The sequence below is a fragment of the Platalea leucorodia genome, assembly GCF_965183815.1.
Source record: "Platalea leucorodia genome assembly, chromosome: 8".
NCBI lineage: Eukaryota > Metazoa > Chordata > Aves > Pelecaniformes > Threskiornithidae > Platalea > Platalea leucorodia.
In genome coordinates, this window is record NC_138830.1 from 19,991,547 (window position 1) to 20,012,477 (window position 20,931).

The 20,931-nt window shown below is 42.6% G+C and overlaps 1 protein-coding gene across 1 annotated transcript in view; it reads right to left on the bottom strand.

Moving 5' to 3' along the window:
* Positions 1–2,843: 2,843 nt before the first annotated feature.
* Positions 2,844–20,931, bottom strand: part of NYAP2 (neuronal tyrosine-phosphorylated phosphoinositide-3-kinase adaptor 2) — a gene marked incomplete at its 3' end in the record, with an annotated part of 138,951 nt that continues 120,863 nt past the window's right edge. Inside the window, exon 6 of the mRNA XM_082319973.1 lies at positions 2,844–3,071. Within this exon, the coding sequence (XP_082176099.1) occupies positions 2,844–3,071 (228 nt within the window). The remainder of the gene's footprint in view (positions 3,072–20,931) is intronic.

Genomic DNA, 20,931 nt, shown 5'->3' on the forward strand with positions numbered 1-20,931 from the left:
TCTGTAAAACGATTCTCGCAAGCGTGAGGTTTAGTTCACATTTCTAAAGTGCTTTGAAGGTAAGTGCTAAGTTATATTTTACTTTTTCCTGTACTGTCGCACTTTAAAACAAAAAGCCATTGTTTCCATGGGATCCAATGGAGGTCTGGAAGCACATGGGCAGTTATTTAGGAAGGACAACATAAACGGTGTTGAGCCATAAAAGCAAAACAAGAAGTGGTTTTAGGGTGGGCTAAGTGTACAAGCGAGTCTGCTTAGGACAAGAATGCTTCGATTCCCTGATCGTTATTCCTATTATGTATCGCTATGAAACGGACACAATATGAACAAACACTATTAAACACGTAACTGTTTACATTAACGTTTGTCTTCCCCCGAAGGGCCTGGCACTGCAGCGCCCGTGCGTACCCATGGGTCTGGACCGCAAAATCGATGCTTCGGCAGTGGGGTTTTTAAAGTAGCTGCTGCAGGAGGAGCCCAGTGCAGAGAGGGAGTACCAAGACTGACTGAATGCCGGCTTTCGTTTTGTCACCAGAGACTTAGTGCAGCTGGGGGAAAGGGCTGAGCTAAGTATTTCACACATGGTTATGAAAAATTCTTCTCTTGCCACATAACAAGGAAGACAAAGCATAAACACTTTCTGAATAATGAACCTGTTATCTCAACAGATTTCTCACGACCAACAAGTCGTCGTCTTTCCAGCAGAGTCTAGAACTTTGCGAGATCTCTGGAGTTTTTCTTCTGCCATTTTCTTTCTTTAAAAAAAAGAGAATAAGCAGAATATACAGTTGGTGTCTTTTGGATGTAACACGTGTTCAAAGATTCCTTCACAGCCTCTGGGTTTTTTCTGTCTTCTGTCATTTTGGCTGTGAGGGGCTCTTTAAATCTGCATTTCAATTGCGTACCCATTCCAGCCACTGTATATTCGTAACACGCACCGATATTTAATGTATGTGGGTATATACGTATGCACACATCTATGAGTATATAGAGAGATACATGCATATATACATATATATGTGTGTACACATATGCATATATACATATACAATAATGCTAATATACATACACACATATAAACACACACTTTATCTTTTACAGAAATCTCAGTTTGGACATCAAAATATACATTAGTTAATTAGTTATAAAATATTTAAAAACTTTATTTCAGAGGCTGAAAAGAAACTACTACTGATAAAGCATTACTCAAACTCAAACTTTAGCAATATAGATTACAAAAACCTTCTAAAATTTGTTATTTTTGGTTTTTTTGATCAGCAATTACAGCTGTGGCAATGCGGTCAATATAATTTCAAAGAAAAGCCAATATAACAAGAAGTTTCAAACAACACACCTTTTCTTCTCGGCGAATATAATATTAAAATGATTGTTTTAAAGAGGGACTTTTGTGCTACCAAACTTCAGACGCATAGATAGAAATTTAAATATACAAAATATATGCCATAGATCTTTTCTCCCGTACTCCACAGCAGTACAAGTTTCCCTCATTCTCAACAGATCCTTTTGGAAGATATTTCACCGCATGGATTTCACCCTCATAATCAGCATAAGCCATCTCTTTCTCCCGTTAAAACCAGGAGGTCATAATTCTTTGGTCATGACATAATATTCTGTTAAAATGGGTGTAATATAATACAGGATTGCAAGCCAATTACAGAAGCAGCCAGGAAGAAGAAACAGCATACCCGGGAGAACGTGTTACGTGGGCCTCTGCTTCAAAACCGCATGAAATCAAGAGGGATTTCCCTACTGGCTTTCAAGGGGTCTGAATTCCAGCCTTTATAAATAACACAAGGAAATCTGACATGGCGTAAAGTAAGGATGTGTTGCTGGATTGAAAAATAATAAACATGTAAACAGATTTTGTCGCCTTTATTTTCTGGACCAAAGACAAATGCGGACAGGAACCGTGGCTGCAGTGCCACTGCCTCAACCTGCTAAGCGACTGGGTCTCTCCGTCACGGGCTGTACAATGCTTAGTCACAGTGAACCATGGTCTCTGCTAGTCAGCTGAATGTACGAAGGAAGAGTTTCTGTTGCAGGCTTTCCTGCAGAAAATTTAGGGGTTTGGCCAAATAATCTTAGTAACTGATTCATATAAAACCACGGGCAATTTATCTGATTAACTTTATGGGAAAACTGATGCAGAACAATTCCTATTTTAAATGCAACTTGGGCATCCACGTTAAGCGCTTTTATTTGCATTGCTTGCAGTTTTGCCGTTTCCCACCAAAACTCTCTCCTTTGTCCAGCCCTCCCCCCCTAAAGCTAAGGACATCTAACGAGTACGACTCTAGGTAACTTCTACAGCCCTAGCACCGAGTTGTTTTGTACATTGTCCTGTTCAACAAAATGTACAACCGCATGCTTTTGTACAGAGGCCAAATCCAGGCAGGTAGGAGAAATAAAATGGTGGCGGCGGGGTGGGGGGGCGGACGACGACATTAGAATACCACATAGAAAATAGGTAATAAAACAGTATAACAGTAACATTATATAGTAAAATTCTTCATAAATTTTTGAATTTCTATATATATATTTAAACAGTGTATTAGTTTGGGTGTTTTCAATATATTGGTGAAATATTTACATTTTCTTATCTTCTGGATCCAAAAAAATCCTGGATAAATATGTCTGCCTTAATCCAGTCGGAAACTTAAATCTCTCTCTCGCTTGACAGGTGAGCACTGTATCGGTGTGGTTTTTCCCTAGGAAGTTCACCACCTGCAGCTAAGTCTTAGGTCAGAGCCTTTGCCTTATGAAGAAAGCAGGCTACCTGCGCACGGTGCAGCACAGTGGAGAGGGCATCCTCCACACGCCTGTCAAATTGCAGTGTCCCAGAAAACAGTTTGTTGTTTGGAATAAGGAGGAGGGCTGTATTTCTTGGTCCCGGTATTCTTTTTCCAGCTCGGCAAAATAGGCATGCTGTCCTGTTTGCAGAGTCCTTTTTCTGATTTCTGTCGAGCTTTTATTTCTTTGCAGAGGCAACGTTTTTTCTCAATCATATCCAGCATTGTATGGTCCCCTTGCAACCACTGCATACACGTCACCTATTGGGAGGGGGGCAGCGGGGAGAAAGAAAAGAAGGAAAAAGAAAAGAAGGAAAAAAGCATACAAATAACTATTTGGTCATAGACTGAATATGTTGTTTCTTTGCAAGGTTAACATTACTCTTATTTGAAACACTCTAATTTGTTTGATGAACAAAAAATCTCTGTGCCAACAACAGAAACAAAGCCAGTCTTTACTTCTAACTACTACTTTAAGAAAAAAAGGGTAATAAAAGGTTCCCTTTGTAACTTCTCCAGAGCACTGAAAGCTAATAAAGAGAAATGTTTTCGGCAAACTAGCACTGGTTGGATTTGAAATGATGGAATAGATCTTAAAAAAGCACATGGATCTTAACAACGTCCTTAAGATGTGGAAATAAAAAATTCTATACACTGAAACCCATGTTTTATTTTGCTTTCCAAATCCAATCTGTCACATTAAAAGCATGGTGTTAACACTTCTGAGTACCAAGCTAAATATAACTCTGTGTTTAATTTTTTTAAAATGATTTAATGAACTCCACGCAAATTATATGGATTAACCTATCCTATTCTGTGATGACATTTCATTAACTGGAAGGCACCAAGAGTTTAGAAGCTCCATGTTTTCGTGCATGTAGGATATCTGAAAACATGATCCTGATCCAAAAAAGGAGGTTAGCATATGTTTAGTTGTAAGTACAGGTCACAGCCCCTCTGAAGCCAGAGATTGTGGCTTCATTGGAGTTCAGTGGGGTGCTCAGATGATTGAAAATGTGTGTGTCTTCAAAGGCTTTCCATTGGAACCGCAATCGCTAATACTAAACTATCCTGAAAGGGCTCATTTTATTTGGATGGCACATTGTATACCTGCAAATCAGAAAACTTCCTCTCAACACTTACTTTGCAAATCTGAAGTGGTCTCGAGTCTCCCCAAATTTATTTTCCACATTAGTCATAAATTAAGGATTTGTGTGTAAGTAAATGCACGCAGGGGCTGTCCAAGTACATCTCTGATCTTGTCATGAAAACGCACGTGTACAGTTACACTTTGGCAGTGTTTTACAGTTCATGAAGGAAATGTACGTTTATTATTGAGAGTACTTGAGTACATTTAATAACGCATATGCCTTTCGTTCACAAATCTTAGAATGCCAAGCGTGGGCATACAGCAGGCTCCTAGAACTGGGGACTGGTCTTCTTAGAAACCAGTATGGAAACTTCCATTGATCTCAGTAGTTTTTGTGGTCAGCTTGAAACGTATTTACCATTTATTGATAAATAGATAGAGAAAATGTTCAGATTTATAGCAGGAAACAAAGCAAAAGGAATAAACATGAGCAAGCCTACCAGAAAAAGTAATAATAAATGATGTATTGAAACAGAAACATAAACAGGATACAGAAATGTGTGTATTTTTTTAAATATCTTTGTAAAAAAGAAGTTTTTAAGGGCTGACACAGGATAAAAGAGCTTCAGATAGAATTACCTTTCTTTATACTGAAACAAAACCATGCTTACCTTACACATTAGATAGTACTTTGAGTAGAACAAGTTTAAACCACAATATGAATTTTGTTCTTGAATATTCTTATGAATTTAGAATCACACAGGTAACCTGTCTGCAGTGTGTCCTCCTGAATGGCTGAGCTAGAAGTCTTCAGGAAGCCTGCTGTGCCTGCTCTTCCTAATCGAATACTTATTTTGCATTTCGGGAGTGATCTAACGTTTACTACGGTGCAGGCAGGTACAAGGCATGTCCTCCGCCACAGCCCTGAGACTTTCTCTCTGTGGGTGCCCAGGCCTGGTCCAAACCTCACCGCCTGCACCAGAGACACTCCTCCCCACCCCCTGGCTCGACTTGACGGGTCTTTGGACGAGGCTGTACCCGAGGCAGATTTCCTGCCGCTCTACTCATCAGGGACGTGTTCGTACTTACGCAGCTGCATCTTCACTTTGGCTGGGTCCTCCTATGTGGGGCAGGACAGGGACACGGTCTGCACACGATTCATTACACAAAACAGTCACAACACACAGCTGCACACCGGCTTCTGGGCTGGATTTGGCAATGGTGCTTGAGCGCGGGCTTCCTCTTCTAGGCATCGGGAAATACCTCCTCTTTTATAACCCATCATGTAAGTAAACAGAGCACGTGCCAATACCAGATCCTTAAGGCATGCCGTGTGCTCCAGTCACCACGCATCACAAGCACCATCCGCAGCAGGTGCAACAGCCACCGCGAGGGTGTTACATCCGCGTCGCCCCCGCTCTCACCACTGGACTACACACGGTGCCGTTGCCCACACAGTGTCTTCTGGTAGCTCATCTCCTTCATGGGACCCAACGGGACTGAAGCAGGATTTTGACATGCTAAGCTAGAAAATACCAGTTGCAACTTCCCAAAGATAGAACTGGTGTTGCAGAATGTATCAGTTACACAGACACTCTGCCACCCCCTGCAAAACAGCCCCTAAAATAAACCCGAGTGTAGGCAGCTCCAAAATCCTTTTTTATACCGGCCACCATATTGTGTTGCAGTTAGTGAATCATTTATTACGAAGAATTTGAGTTTTTCCACTTTCCCAGACAGAGATTTTCAAGACTACTTGCGATTTTTTTTATGTTATTTTTGTTTGATGGCTAAGTCCTTCACACCAGCATCACCTTAGATGTACCGTCCACATGGTACGTTCCTCTCCTGTAACTGCATTCAGGTAACGGTATGTGCAGCATGAACGTGCAGAACTGGTATGTGCAAAGTCATTTGCTAAAATAGGCGAAAAGTGAACACATATGATGTTGAAAGGCTTGAGGAAAAAAGCTTAAAAGTGAGAACAAATGTTAAAGGGTTTTATTTGATAGCTTTGCTCAGTTCTAGAGTTAATGTGCAACAAAACAAAAATGTACTGAACAAGGGTGCATGCCTCTTGAAGCTGCAAGACAGACCTAAGAGGAAATCACCAGTTTGTAGATCAATGAACTACAGATATGACAATAACCATGTTACTAATACAAAATCCCAAAGAGCGTTAATGAAATTTTCACTGTGTCCTAGACAAATTACAGGCGCTAAGGCTCACAAGCCAGCACTCAACCCAGCTGTTTAATCACAGCAGTAACCCCCGATGACTCCAGTAGGGCTACTGAGGTGTTTAAAGCTAATGTGTTTAACACTGCAGACTTAGGCCTAATCCTTCCTGTGACTGAACTGATGGCACTCACGCTTAGTTCCAGTACTAGTTTTTTTCATATCCTCCCTCCCTTCTGGCTTCAGCCTGCTCCTCTGGTCATGCACCAGGTTGTTAATACTCCTCCTATGTCATAACAAGGGATTTGTTCAGTGTGAGAGGCACAAAAAATAATGTTACAACTTAATTTATGGAAAAAAGTAGAGCACTCATAACATTACACAGCTATGCAGCTCTCCCGTTCCTGAAAGATCCCATAGCACGTGAGGAACAGTACACATACTGCAGCATGTCAGAGCTTGGCTGCAGATGTGGATGTAGGCAGACAGGCACAAAACACATCAGCACTGGAGGTAACAGCCAACAAGACACAGCACAGGAGAAGCAAAGTTGGTTTTGACCAGAGAGTCTTGGCCCAAAGCCTGTTCTTACTGAAAAGGGAAGAAAGAGCCAGCAGCTAATGTTAGGATTGTAAGGAGGGATCTCCTGGAGACCCCAGGATGTGTATCAGGTACTATGTCACATCATCTCCTCTGAATTATGAAATTTGCTGATTGTACATCAATTTTTGTTTTGATGGAATTTTTACTCATTAAATTTATCCAGGGTCTAAGACACAATGTTTTTTCAAAATCAGACAGAGCCAGAGAGTGAAGGAAAACACCAGCCAAAGGCCCAGAATTGTGGACATTCACCTAGGAGGTGTTGGAGGTAGGCTCAAATCCTTGCTCCTAAGCAGGCCGTAAAAGCTGTGTGATAACCTGGTGTGTAGGAACCCTACAGGAACGGTGGTCAGATAAATTATCTCACCTGAATGTGACTGAGCACAAGTGTAAATGCGGATGTCTCACGAGGTCCTGGTAAACACACTGACCCTTTGATTATTCATTATTCTCTGTTGGGTTTTGTTTTTTTTTTTTTTTCAGAAATCTTTCTTAAAGCAAATGCTTGCTCCAAACTTGAACATCAACAACAAAAAGTAAGAAACTTCTTCCACTATACAAAACTGCATTCTTCTATACAGTTTTAATCACCAGCTTTCTTGAAGGCCTTATGTTGCTACCTTACTTTTACTATCTGCCCTTATTTTTCTGGTATTTTTATTCCCAAAACATTGGAAGTGAATTTTATTAAGATCTGTTACATACACTCAGGTTCACTGTTGGCAGTGCCACGGAACAAGAAGTAATATAAAACCATCTTTCAACTAAGAAAAACCAACAACTTTACACATCCTCAAAACAATGCAAAATGTTTTGTCTAAGAAAACCTTTCTAAGTAAAAGAAGATCACTTCTGGTGAGTGTTTTAATGATTTATGAAGATCTGAGAAACAAACTGGACAAACTAGGTCCCTTCTCTGCAAAGCGCTATGGGTATATTTTTGTGTGTAGGTGCCTCCGTTAGCAGTGGGTCTGTCTTCATTTCTTCTTACCTCACAGGGCTGAAATTTTGAATTATTCCAGAAAGATAAGTAGCAGTCCCGACGGTTTACAAATATATGTATTGCTTAAATTAGATTGCCCTGAGCTAGGTCACAGACCTGTCCTGGAGCAGAGGTTTGACGGGCAGAACATCCACAGTTCAATCGCTTTTAGAGAACAGGACCCGGAGCCAAAGGTCAGGACAGGCCGTAGCTCTCTGCCACATCAGAATGTACTGAGAAAAGCTCATAAGCCCAGGGAAAACTCAAAACAGGCTTTGGGGAACAGACAATGACTCACGCTGCCAGGAACTCCCTGGTGTCACAGCAGACTATTTCTGTTTTCCATTGCCCTGGCGCGGGCCCTGCCCCGGCCCCGGGCACCCCCGCTGCTGCCCGCAGAACGATGCCGGCGCCGCTCCAGCCCGCGCTGTGTCGTGGCGGCCTGCACCAGCAGATTCACAAAAGTGCTCAAAATATGGGTGTTTAAAGCAAGACAAAGAAATGTAAATGAACATAGTTCTTTCCCTGTTCTTAACTAAGCAGGATAGTTTGGTTTGGCAAAGAGAATAACAGTTACAGATGGAAAAAGATAGAAGAAAATATTCTCCAACAATACAATTAAGCAGCTACTGGCGGATGCAACCTTGCACACCTGCTAGCTGTGGTCACCAGGCGCAGCAAACATCTTGTATCTTTTGGCTGGTGACTATTCACAATACGAGATATGACCTTCTGGCCCTTCAGGAACTGGACGGTCACCATAAGGAGCACCAGGCGAAGTGCATCAGTACAGTGCACAAGCCGGTCGGTGTAAGTTACCGAACACATGTATGCTACTGAAAAAAAGATGGCAATACCTGTAAGTTATACACAAACCAAATGCTCCCATGGAGCATAGCCTTTCCAAATGAAAAACATGAGAGGTGTGAAAAGAAAAATCTGGGAGCAGGACTGAAAATATAGAGTGAAAAATCCTCAGCACCAGGCCTGGGACTCTCTTTCTTAGGTGTGATAAATTTTACTTGCTCATGTGTGACAGACAAATAGCTACATAAATACATAGATAGATAATGCTCTCCCTTGGTAAAAAGATGTATGTGCTACCTAAGTCCCACTGATATCCTCTTGTCTCAACCCGAGCCCCACGTAACTTTAATCACGAGCCCCGCGCACCGGGCAGGCCGGCGCCCTGCGCTCCTGCCTGCGCCAGGAGGAAAGAAGAGCAAGTGCCGGGAGCGATTCTGCCCCTCCAAAGTCAGGCCGCAGGGTGAAGTGTAGGTAGGATAAAGTCACGCTAATTCCCAGCGCTGAGAGGTGTTTCAGGAAACCTATCATTGAAAGGTGCACTGTAATTTTTCACACGAGTGCCTGTGAAAATATGTGCTGCTAAAAATGCCATGGGGGAGAAGAAATATTTGAAATATCATAGGCAGCTCTATTACTAGTCACAAAGTTAGAAAATGCTGCCAATTTGCATTCATTTTTGAGGAAGCTTTTCTAACATTTGAATTGACCACCCGATATTTCATGCTCTGGACACTTCTATGACTGGGGGTTTTTTTTGATGCTGTATGAACTTTTAATGACCTAAAAAAAATATTTTCCACTATAGTTTATGTGAGGGCTTTAGACAACACCATATCCCATTCAGCTGTTTCTCCTCATGACAGCTTGGCTGCTAAGCTCTTGGTTTGCCTATTTTTAATGCTGCTGGTTTGAGGTGAAATCAGAAGCTCTGGGCAATAAGAGAGCCCCATGATACAGTGGTGCTTCCATAATTTTTTCCTAGTACGACAGGCTCCCACTTACTGTGCAGAGGTTGCAGAGGTTACGGGGCTGAGGAAGATGCTGTTCTCTTCTGGCCCTTGTGAGTGCCTCCCTCTCCTGCTGGATGGGCAGAGGGGCCGAGTCTTCATGGACAGGAAGGGTGGGGAAAACCACATCACACCTATGTGATCATGGATGTCATGTCCAAATACCCTTTTCTTTGTGACAACTGCATATCACATCAAATGAAAGCCCAACAGCTGATGTGAGGCTATAACAAAGTGATCTTAAACCAACACGGAATATAATGAAATAAAAAATACCAGCAACATTTGGAGGAGACTATTAGAAATGTCTCCTGGATCTGTAAACAAAGCAATCTCTAACAGTGCAATCTGTGTGCAGTGCTACGCATCATTCAGCAGAGCCAAGCATGCTGGCTTGTTTTGGCAGGCCACAGTAAGTGAAGAAGAAAGGCTTTCTGACAGCCACTTACCATCCTCTGGGAGGAAAAGGTACTCCCTCCCTCTCGCCTGTTCTCAGACAGGAGTTTCCAAACTCTCTTTCCCACTGAAACTCTTGACGGCACTTTCTCTGGTGCAGATGGGTCCCAGCCATCTGGCCGGGTAAGGTATTTCCACTCAGGAGTTTGTGAAATCCCACTCCTAGAAGGCACTCATGTGCCACCGGTGCAAGTGGTGGAGGGCTATGTTAAGCAGCAACAGTTACTTCACGATCTGCTATCTGATACTCTCAGCTTGACGTGGAGGTCCTCTTAGCACATGTTCGCAAAAGGGGAGTTGTCCAAGGCAGGAGTTCAGCCAGAATCAGGTTTCAGAAAATCTGAACAGCGAGATCCTCACCCATTTGAAGCCAACAGGAATGTACTGGCTGACTTCGTGGGCCCAAGAATTTGACTACAGTTTGTTCAAACAAACAGTCAAAAAACCCTCAAATGATTTAAAAAGCCTTCCGAAGAGCACTTGGAAAATTATGCTGGACAAGATTTCTTTTGCTAACCGTTAGCTATAACCATTGCACTGCGGCTGAATGTTGTTACTTCCAATGGCTGCAAAAGTCGGTAAGTGAGGGTCGAACTACAGGCTAAACCTGCAGTCATTTCTTTCTCTCTGACAGAGGTACTCTGGAATAATATTGACATGAAAGACAGCGTAATTTGGCCCAGGACAGTTAGTCGTTCATATAGCTCTGTACTGCTAACCCGTTCTCCTGTTACTGTTAAATTCAAAACAACAATGGATTATTAATGCAAAGGTGATTAAAAGTAACAGTACGTTGAGGAACACGCAGGATGTGCAAGGTGAGCTGTGAAAGCAGACACTCTCCATGCAATTCGCAGTGCATGGTAACGCTCCCCGGGGACACTGGATAACGTAACTGCAAATTCGGCTCTACAAGTGTCTGAGGTGTTTTCTGGAAGGTGTCCTACGATGCCAGCAACCACATGAGAATGACCCCGTGCGTTCCCGTACTCGCATCCCAAGCACAAGCACACGCAAGGTGCTAAGCACTACACAAACTACCCTCTCCGGCCTTTCACAGATTCTTCTTTTTAAGGGACACAAGTAACATCTCTGTTTTCCCTCTAAGCACTTGAGAAAGAGTTCCCCCACCACACTAGTCTTAATTTGGACAAAATAGTTGGGTGGGAAGGAGCACTTTGTAATTTTACCCTGTATGTTTAACATTAAAAGAATTCACTGACACCTGCTATTTCAACTTATAAAACTGTATATGCATCACACTTTAGGGCTATTGGAACATTTGAATTGCTGTGTTTAATGTTTTGATTTACATCATTATTCTAAATTTCTAAACTTCTGGAAATACGTCTTCTTACAAATGATACTTCTACAGAAAAAAATGAAAACTAGAGTCCCTGTAAAAACTGTTCTACCACCCTAATGTAATTATACGATGCGGTACCGTAAGAAAACTCTGGACACCCTTTTCCAAACACAGGACTCCCTAAAAGACTTATTTCATTGTCTTGCACTCTACGGCCTGACTAATCCACCACTTAAAAAAACCTGACAAGAATGTTTGGAACTCCAGGAATTCCCAAAGACTCAAGATTATGAGCAATTAATACTTATCCTAAAATTAAATTAGCAAATGGTTAGTAAACCTTCAGCACCTCTGATTCCAGACCTTCAGTTTCATGATTCATTGCTTCCAATTACTAAATGTCACAGTTACTTTATACAGAACCAGCCCTGCACATACTCCTATGCCTTGAGTTTTCCAGTAACCCTCAGATTATTGCTGAGGCTATCAATAAAGCAAACTTGAAGTGATAAATTCACTGTCCTGCTTTCCATTTTTATACTGGCAATCAGTCTAGCTATAGATCTTCCTGACCTTGCATTATTATCTTATTCGGAAACATGTATTCTTCTCATCTAAGCTTTTTTTTTTTAACACCAAACAACTGTCTGAAATGTACTGCTTGATCTACTGTAAATGCTAGTAAGTTTACAATAAGAGCCTGTAAAGGAACTCGTATTAGGGATATTGTGTAAAGTTGTCTCATGCATCTCATTTATGCAGTGGATCATCACAAAGTGCATTCCTATTGAGATCACTCATGAAAAATCTAAGCTTAATCTATGCCTTTGCTAAGCAATAAATGCAGAACTCAAGCAACCCACCATGATACATCCTGTCGTTCACTGTAAAATAGAAAGGAATTCAATATTGTATTATTCAATATTGTATTAGGTCAAAAAAATTCAATACTGTATTAGGTCAATCACAGGAGGGACAAAGGACAGAATACTTTGCTAGAGTCCAGCGCCACAGAGATCTCCTGCTAACTGCATTGTGCAGTACAGTACCTGCAGGGTAACACTCTGATGTCCTAGATTTCCTCGAGAGGTTGCTAACCCTGTCTCCCCACCTCTTCCTCTTGCTGGGGGTTGCTGCTCCATTGCACGTGTGCCTTAACTGCTCATGAACCAGTGCGTTGGGTTTGCATGGCAAGGTTTTGGTAGCGGGGGGACTACAGGGGTGGCTTCTGCGAGAACCTGCTAGAAGCTTCCCCTATGTCCAACAGAGCCAATACCAGCCGGCTCCAAGATGGACCCGCTGCTGGCCAAGGCCGAGCCCATCAGCGACCGTGGTAGGGCCTCTGGGATAACGTAGTTAAGAAGGGGGGAAAAAGCTGCGCAATAGAAACTGCAGCTGGAGAGAGGAGTGAGAATATGTGAGAGGAACAACCCTGCAGACACCAAGGTCAGTGAAGAAGGAGGGGGAGGAGGTGCTCCAGGTGCCGGAGCAGAGATTCCCCTGCAGCCCGTGGTGAAGACCACAGTGAGGCAGGCTGTGCCCCTGCAGCCCATGGAGGTTAGCGGTGGAGCAGATATCCACCTGCAGCCTGTGGAGGACCCTATGCCAGAGCAGGGGGATGCCCGAAGGAGGCTGTGACCCCGTGGGAAGCCCGCGCTGGAGCGGGCTCCTGGCAGGACCTGTAGGACCTGTAGAGAGACGAGCCCACGCTGGAGCAGGTTTGCTGGCAGGACTTGTGACCCTGTGGGGGACCCATGCTGGAGCAGTCTGTTCCTGAAGGACAGCACCCCATGGAAGGGACCCATGCTGGAGCAGTTTGTGAAGAACTGCAGCCCGTGGGAAGGACCCACGTTGGAGCAGTTCACGGAGGACTGTCTCCCGTGGAAGGGACCCACGCTGGAGCAGGGGAAGAGTGTGAGGAGTCCTCCCCCTGAGGAGGAAGGAGCGGCAGAGACGAGGTGTGATGAACTGACCACAACCCCCATTCCCTGTCCCCCTGCACCGCTGGGAGGGAGGAGGTAGAGAAAATCGGGAGTGAAGCTGAGCCTGGGAAGAAGGGAGGGGTGGGGGGAAGGTGTTTTAAGATTTAGTTTTTATTTTCTCATTACCTTACTCTGATTTGATTGGTAATAAATTAAACTAATTTCCCCAAGTCAAGTCTGTTTTGCCCGTGATGGTAATTGGTGAATGATCTCTCCCTGCCCTCATCTCGACCGCTGAGCCTTTTGTTGTATTTTCTCTCCCCTGTCCAGCTGAGGAGGGGAGTGACAGAGCGGCTTTGGTGGGCACCTGGCATCCAGCCAGGGTCAACCCGCCACAACCAGCCTTAAAACAGCAGGACAGTTCAAGGCAGCGACCTCAGTGACCACTACAGCGGGCCCTGCCTATGACCGAGTAACCACGTCCACAATACAACACACCTGTAATTAGTGTTTCTTACTCTAAATCATGGTAGTTTTCAAAAACTGCCTGATTCTAAATCTCATACTGAGATGAACAGCCCATCCCCCTTTGCCTTACGAGGTGGCACGGAGCAGTGAGAGCTGCTGGTGGGCAAGATCCTTTCCTCCTCCGGATCCAATCCCTGCGGACAGCAAAAGCTCTCGTGTACGAGGGAGCTGAAGGCAGCAGGATGCATGCTCTAGATATGGTTTCTGGTCACCCACCAGAGGCCAAGAAGGACCCAGAAATTTAATATGGAAGAATGAAAATGAGTGGAAACAAGACCAAGACCTTGGAAGAACTAAGAACTACAAGAAAGCAGACACTGAGGCCAATCCTAAAGTTACAAAAACGTGACATGTGGGGACACTACAAATTCCATTAGTTTCCCCATTTTATTGGACCTCATTTTTTCCAAGCTAAAAACACGTACATGAGCTTCAGCACTCTTCCTATTGAAGTCAGCACTAGAACTCAAGATTTAACTAGCCTTTATTGCTGTGACAGCTGAAGAACCTCACCACACTAGTTTGCCAGAAAAGCCCCTAAGTCTATATTTCTCCAGCATTTTCGAGAAAATGGTCACAAGAATAATTCTAAAATAAAAAAAATATAAAATTATCAAAGTAATATCTGGAGGGAGAATGCCTCAGCACTGAAAGGACTGGTGCCTTCAATTCCTCTTGTTTTGTATTAGGTGATCTAAATACACAAGTATCTCAGTTACAGACTGTAAAGTTGCTTTACAGATGAGAAATTTTGAAATACGCTCTTACATTTCTCCTCTTTTGATGGTGAAATTGAGTCAATGATCATTTTCTTAGACTAAATACCATTTCTCAAGTATTGTACTGATTGTACGGGGGGAAAAAAGTTTAGGAAAGCATGACTGAAAACAAGAATGTACAGAGATGATCATATTCTTGTAGGTGCTCACATCTTCCTTTTTAAAGATGCATAAAAACATGATTAAAACCCAGAGATCTCCATTTATGATTAACTTCTAACTCCAATTTCAAATGCAGTTAATGAACGGTTACTAGAGTTATAAACTGTACTGAGAGTTTCTAAAGAATCCAAAATGTAAGAGCCTGCCTTAGCATGAAATACCACATCTGCTCTACCCTCACAGCAACATCATGCCATTTCATTTATATAAGGAATTGCTAAACAATATAGTACCCAAATCCAATATAGACCTGATTTCCTGACACGCAGCATAGCTGAGATACTGGGAAGAAACTAAGACTGGCATCCGCGTGCTTTAGAAAATGGGATTCATTGTGTGCAGCGGTTCCCTGTACCTTGTTTCTGGTTTTCTGTTGAAAAGGCAGTCTCCAAACGGATGGCACTGGCCGATACAGCGTGTGACACCGATTCAGCATTAACTCGGTGAGAAGACTGCAAGACACTAAACCACGAGCACCGCTCTGCTGAACCAGGGCTTTGCTCGCAGGCTCCCACGCATGGAGTGACCAGGCAAACTCGACTTAGCCTGCGACAGCAGCACGGGTTGAAATCAAGTTCAGATCTCCAGAGCAGGGAGGAAATTTAAATATCCATCTTAAAAGGAATGGCTAATTCACAATGCATGGCAAACAAAACATTCACCTTCATGTTAACCTATACATACGTATCACCTGTAACATAAGCAAACAAATTGTCAACCAGCAAAAACGTGCTGTTTTTCTCTGATTATGTTTGTGTTTTAAAGTTTGGTGCAGAAATCAAGCAAGAGCTATGATCTGACCAACAGTTATTTTTAAAATACATATTGCTATTGTCTTTTCTCATTTTTATTCTTTTTTATTGGCAATTATACAGTTGTGATTATAAACCCCAGATAGTAAATGTGCTTTTCCTGACCGTAAAAAAAGAGATGGGCCAACCGAACCCAGGAATCCACTGATTGCCACTGACTTGCAAAGGCTTAAGATCAGGCTGCTGGCCCATAAACACCGAGCTCCATTAGTGGAATGTGTCCTTCCCCTCTCCTATTTTTTATTAAGGAAAAGCATTCCTTGGACATTCCAGTTATAGCTTATGAGTGAAATGGGAATTTGCTGTTGACGTGAGTGAGGTCAGAATTTAACCCTGCAACTTTAAATTAAAAAATGAAAAGGATTTTCTATTATGCAATTTTAGTTGGAGTGAAGGCTCTTCCTAGCAGTGGCTGTCATCCTTCAAGTTCCTCAGTATTTCCAGCATAAAGATCTGTCTTCTGAGATTTTTCTGAGTAGCTGCTGCCACTCTGCTGCAGTAACTTACTACGCACTGAGACTAGTCCGGCTGGACAAGCTAATACAATGATAAAATTAACTGTAGAGGAAGCAAATTTATCACTCCTAGGTCTCATAGAGAAACACACATGATTATCACTGAAGCTCCCATTCAATGAATAACTTAAACACATGCTCAACTGGAACATATGCATCAGTCGTCCCCTTGATTTACAGGGATATTTTGCTATCTAAGATAAGCCAGTGCTTTGCTACCTCAAGGCCAGATAATTGAGCATACATACAGTTGTGTGGTGATTAAGAATAATTTTACAAAGGACTAACAAATGATTGTTAGCTATTTTAATAAATGCCTAATCAATTGGCAATTACATGTTACTGTGGACTGCAAAGCATAAGAGGTTTGACAAATAGGGTCCGTAATGTTCCCATAAAATGGACTCATAAAGTACGGTATTTTCATCCATTCCTAAGGCTCACCTGCACTGGAGAAACTTTTCTTTCCAGCCTGAGGCCCTTCTATATCCAGTATTTATATGTGCGAGACATTACAGACATGGGTCACCCCCTAGATTGATTGCAAGTCCCTCATGTGACCAGAGTTGGGGTTTGCAGCACGACAGTCCAGCTGGTTAAGGGCGTTTCTAAACCTAGGAGCACTTGACCAGCCTAAGATACAGAGAACCAAAACTATACAGCGTGGGCTGTTACCAAACATTTTTCAGGCACAGAAAAGTGTCATGAGAAACACAAATATCTTTGCAATTTTGGATTTGTTCAAAAATTTTTTCTGAAGAACTGGAAACCTTAAAATTAGTAAAAATAATAATCTTTTAAAGTTCTCATTTAAAATACATGACATTTTTATTTTCATTGTTTAACAAGACAAAATGAGAATAAAAGTAGGTTATCAAAAGTGGGTGCTGGCATTCATACTTTTTTAGAATTGGCATACACATAATGTATATGAATAGCCACACATTTCTAGTGAAAGACTATGAACAAACACACATACATATACAGAGATATATAAACATACTATACATACATACATGAGTGAATATACATATTTATGTGCATACAGTATACAGACAAGATACTATACAGGTACAGTAAGTGCAATATACTGTATAAGGCTATACAAACACCGAAAGATTCTGGTGAAATGGTGACAACCATGAGAACGAAGCTTGGATGGTTTGTGACTTAACGCAGATGGTGGGGACGACCTTGCTGTTCCGTGTTGTGTTTTATGCATCAGGCACACACAGTTCGAACAGAAACATGGTACAATACATTCGGTTCATATACAAAAAAGGTAAGACAAGTGGGAGTGCATGGAGGTAACTGAAATGCATATGAGCAGACAAATAAGGTTGCTCTACCTAGAATACAGAATGTTTGGTTCATTTACAGAGAATGCCTATATATAAACCCATGCTTTCATGAATTCATGCCATTTTTATTTCTATTTTTTCCTTTAAGAATATTACAAAATTCTTGCCCTGAGTTAAACATAAATACACACAGAAAAGGGGGGGGAGGAAATTGCATGCTTCTGGTTTTTTTTTTTAAATATTTTTTTAACCAAGGCACAATGTCTTCAATAGTGGTTGCAAGACCATTTGAAATAAACTTAGCAATTGCTATTGTTCTGGTACTGCATCCTTCTTAATGTGACTAAACTAATTGTTTGCACACAAAAGCCTCAGAACAAGTTTTGAAGTGAATTTACAAGTTTTAGAAGAGAATAAGTAAATTTATGAGAAATGCCTTAAAGAGAGATTCCCTGAAGAGGAAGGAATGCTACCAAATTAAATTCCTTTATAGGCAACTTACTGGTTTTTGGACTGAAATTATTTGACATAAATTACATTACATATTTGTTTAGTACTACTGTAAGCTGTTACTTATTTTTAGTAGAACCATGTACAATGCTGTAGGAGCAGCTAAAAATGAGATGAAGAACTTCCAAATAATTTTTAGTTTCTTGTTGTAGGCAGGACAGGACAGCGATCTCGCTGATGCAGTGTTTTATAAGCTGCAAGAGTTACAGCTCAGGAACACTTGTTCAGTGACACCGTAAGACTTCCAAGGCGTGTATCTCCCCATCTCATCAACCTGCATAAGTCTTTTATTGGAAATACTAGTTATTAGTTTCTAGGTATATCATATTAAATTCTACATACCCGTGTACAAGTCTGACTCTCAAAAGAAAGGTCTGGGTGCAAAGGCCATGCTTGGCTGTTGCCCCCATGTCCAAGCCCTCAGGCTCCAGAGGCACACAGTTCTCACCAGCTTCTCACCAGTTTCCAGGGGCTCTGGAGGGTACCTCGCCTTCCAGGGAACAACCACCTACATTGTGCTGCATCAGCTACGGCATCTGTCCCCATAAATTTCTCTGTTGAGCTAAGACTATTTTTCAAAGTACTGAAACACACCATCCCAACTCCATCAAAAATAGGCACAACATAACAACCCCCCGAAATCACAGACCACGCAGATGAGATCTTCTCATGCCTGTTCTATGCCTTTTAAAGAAATTGTAACTCCCAATCTAAGAAACGACTAAGTAAAGACAGTAAAAAAACCTGTTGAGCGGGAAGTGAAAACCCTCATAAATGCTGTATTTCATTCTTTGTCAGAATATTGTTGTATTTGAAAAGTTTCAACAACTTCTGTGAGGGAACAAGCCTCTTTCTGTACTCTGCTGGCAAGCTTACAAAGCCCGTTCAAGAACAAGGAGAGATCAGAGTAAGGGAATGGACTGTTCTTCCTCCCACTCTCTTCCATCGCAGCTGAAACGGCGACAGCCAAGCCAGCACTCGAGGGTGAGGAAAGGTATGAAGACAGACTCTAGGTCTGGTGCTCAGAGATTGGTCGCTCTGTTCCCATCTCTGATACCCTCTTTCTGTGGCATTACTTTTCCTACAGCTGACCTGCTTTCACCCATCACTGCTTCTCCCCGACGCGTCTTTTTTGTGTCTAAAACCCATGCTATTGAGCGGTATGGAGAAAGAGAGCCACCAAAGCCATGCTGGGGCCTTGGGACCTACCACGACAGCAGTGCGTGCCCAGATCCACCTGTGTCTAGCTTCCCCCGCGCTGTGAATCAGAGGCCACATCGGTGGTGCGAGGGCCACCGAGTGTGCACTCTCTCATGCTCTTAAATCAGAGTCCTGGCAAAGGAGGACCCAGCAATGCAGTGACCTGCTTCTGCTGTATGGTCAGCCCAGCTGAATGCTGAAGAAAAGATGTTGGGACAGCAACAGCAGGGCTGTCTGCCAACAGAAGCTGGCTTTGACACATTTGCTTCTCGTGCCAATCAGTCAGGTGTGCCTTGGAGGTGAGGGATGATGGATGTGGCAATTCCATCCACTTCAAGGTTTGCTTTTTCTTTTTGTTCTTTCTTTTTAAATAAGCATTCTCTATTCACAGTTTGTATATTTAGAAACAATTTGCACCGCTCTGGACCCATGCACTGATTATGTAAGACCAGATTCAAGCCGAAACTCAACACAATGCAATGTGGAGCCTTCCCTAAAGCATTAACACTCTTGTTGTTGCTCTCACCCAAAATGTTGACAGCATATTCAGTTGGACTGACGACAGCAGAATTTTGCCTTCGTGTATGCAAGACAGTTGTCCTTGCAGGAAAAAAAAGAGCTGTCTAAAGTGATCCAACTGCTCCCTCTCGTGGGCATGGGGCTCTGCTGCACTTTGTAAAGGCACAAAAGCATACTCGGAAATCCAAACTCTCACAGATTTTTAGCAGTGCAAGCTCCCCAGAAGGCTGTGTGACACTTCAGGACACAGCTCATGCCCCGGCACTTCTTTCCAGGTGGCGGCGGTCAGTGTGATGACTCAAGCCTGACTCGTGGGAACATTCTGCCTGAACAAGAAGGCAAAACCCTATTGCTCTGGATGATTCAGACTTTCAAATACACTCAGGCCACACACTGGTCAAACCCAGACATCATCTCAAGGTAAAAGTTGGCCCATGTTGCATCAGTGAAGTGCCTGTGCCAGGGGTTTCTCTCTGTACCCCACCGTGGGTTCTTCCATGCCTGTCCATCCTCCCAGGCAGGACCCAGAGGAGTTTCCTCCTCCCAGCATCCATGAAATTCAGTCCATGTCTACATTCGTTTCCACCCATGTGGACACTAAAGACTTCTCCAGTGGAGGAGCAGGACTTCTCCATGAGAGGGCCATTTGAGAGAGACACACATCATTTTTAAAATGTCCCTAGTAAAATTTACCTGGTTTTCCATTAGATATTCAAATGCATTTCACTGTATTAGTGGCATATAAAACTAATTAAAATCACGGTCAAAGATACAGTAGGTTGCACCCCAAATAGTTTTTGCACTTTCTAATTTCACATAAACCAAAGCTTAAGCAATTCCTGACAGTCACGTACTTACCCATCTACTCCCATCTGAAACTGCTTGCTTTCTCATCTATTACACCAAGCTTACAAATCCTTGGGGTAAGGACAGTCTTTGTTCTACACACATTGTCTACCAACACGGGGACCTTATTTATGACTATGACTCTTAGACACCACCACAAACATTGTGGTAGATCCTAGTGGCCAACATTAAGCAGGTTTTGGATCCAGTGACTATCCCAAGCCTTATTAAAAGTGACGGTTAAACATAAGGAGTAATTAAGTCCCTTTAAGGGAATAGCTTCACAGGCAAAAATAGAAGCTACCATCCAAAGCAATAAATAGTGTATAGAAAGTCCAGACCAAAACCCCATGGGTCTCTGATTATAGAGTGAGAGGCATGGGACTGTTCCCACACTGTGGACATACATTTTGAATGAAGAAGAAGATCAAGTATCAAAAAGGAGCAACCATAATCTTGGCTCCAGGAGCACAGAGAGAGAGATCTCAGAGGCATTGCACTGGCCGAAGGGGAACACTTGGCATTTACACACAGGGAGAAGAAGAAAACGATTGCCACTATCCCATGAATTGTTTCATATGTTTTGCTATTCTACATC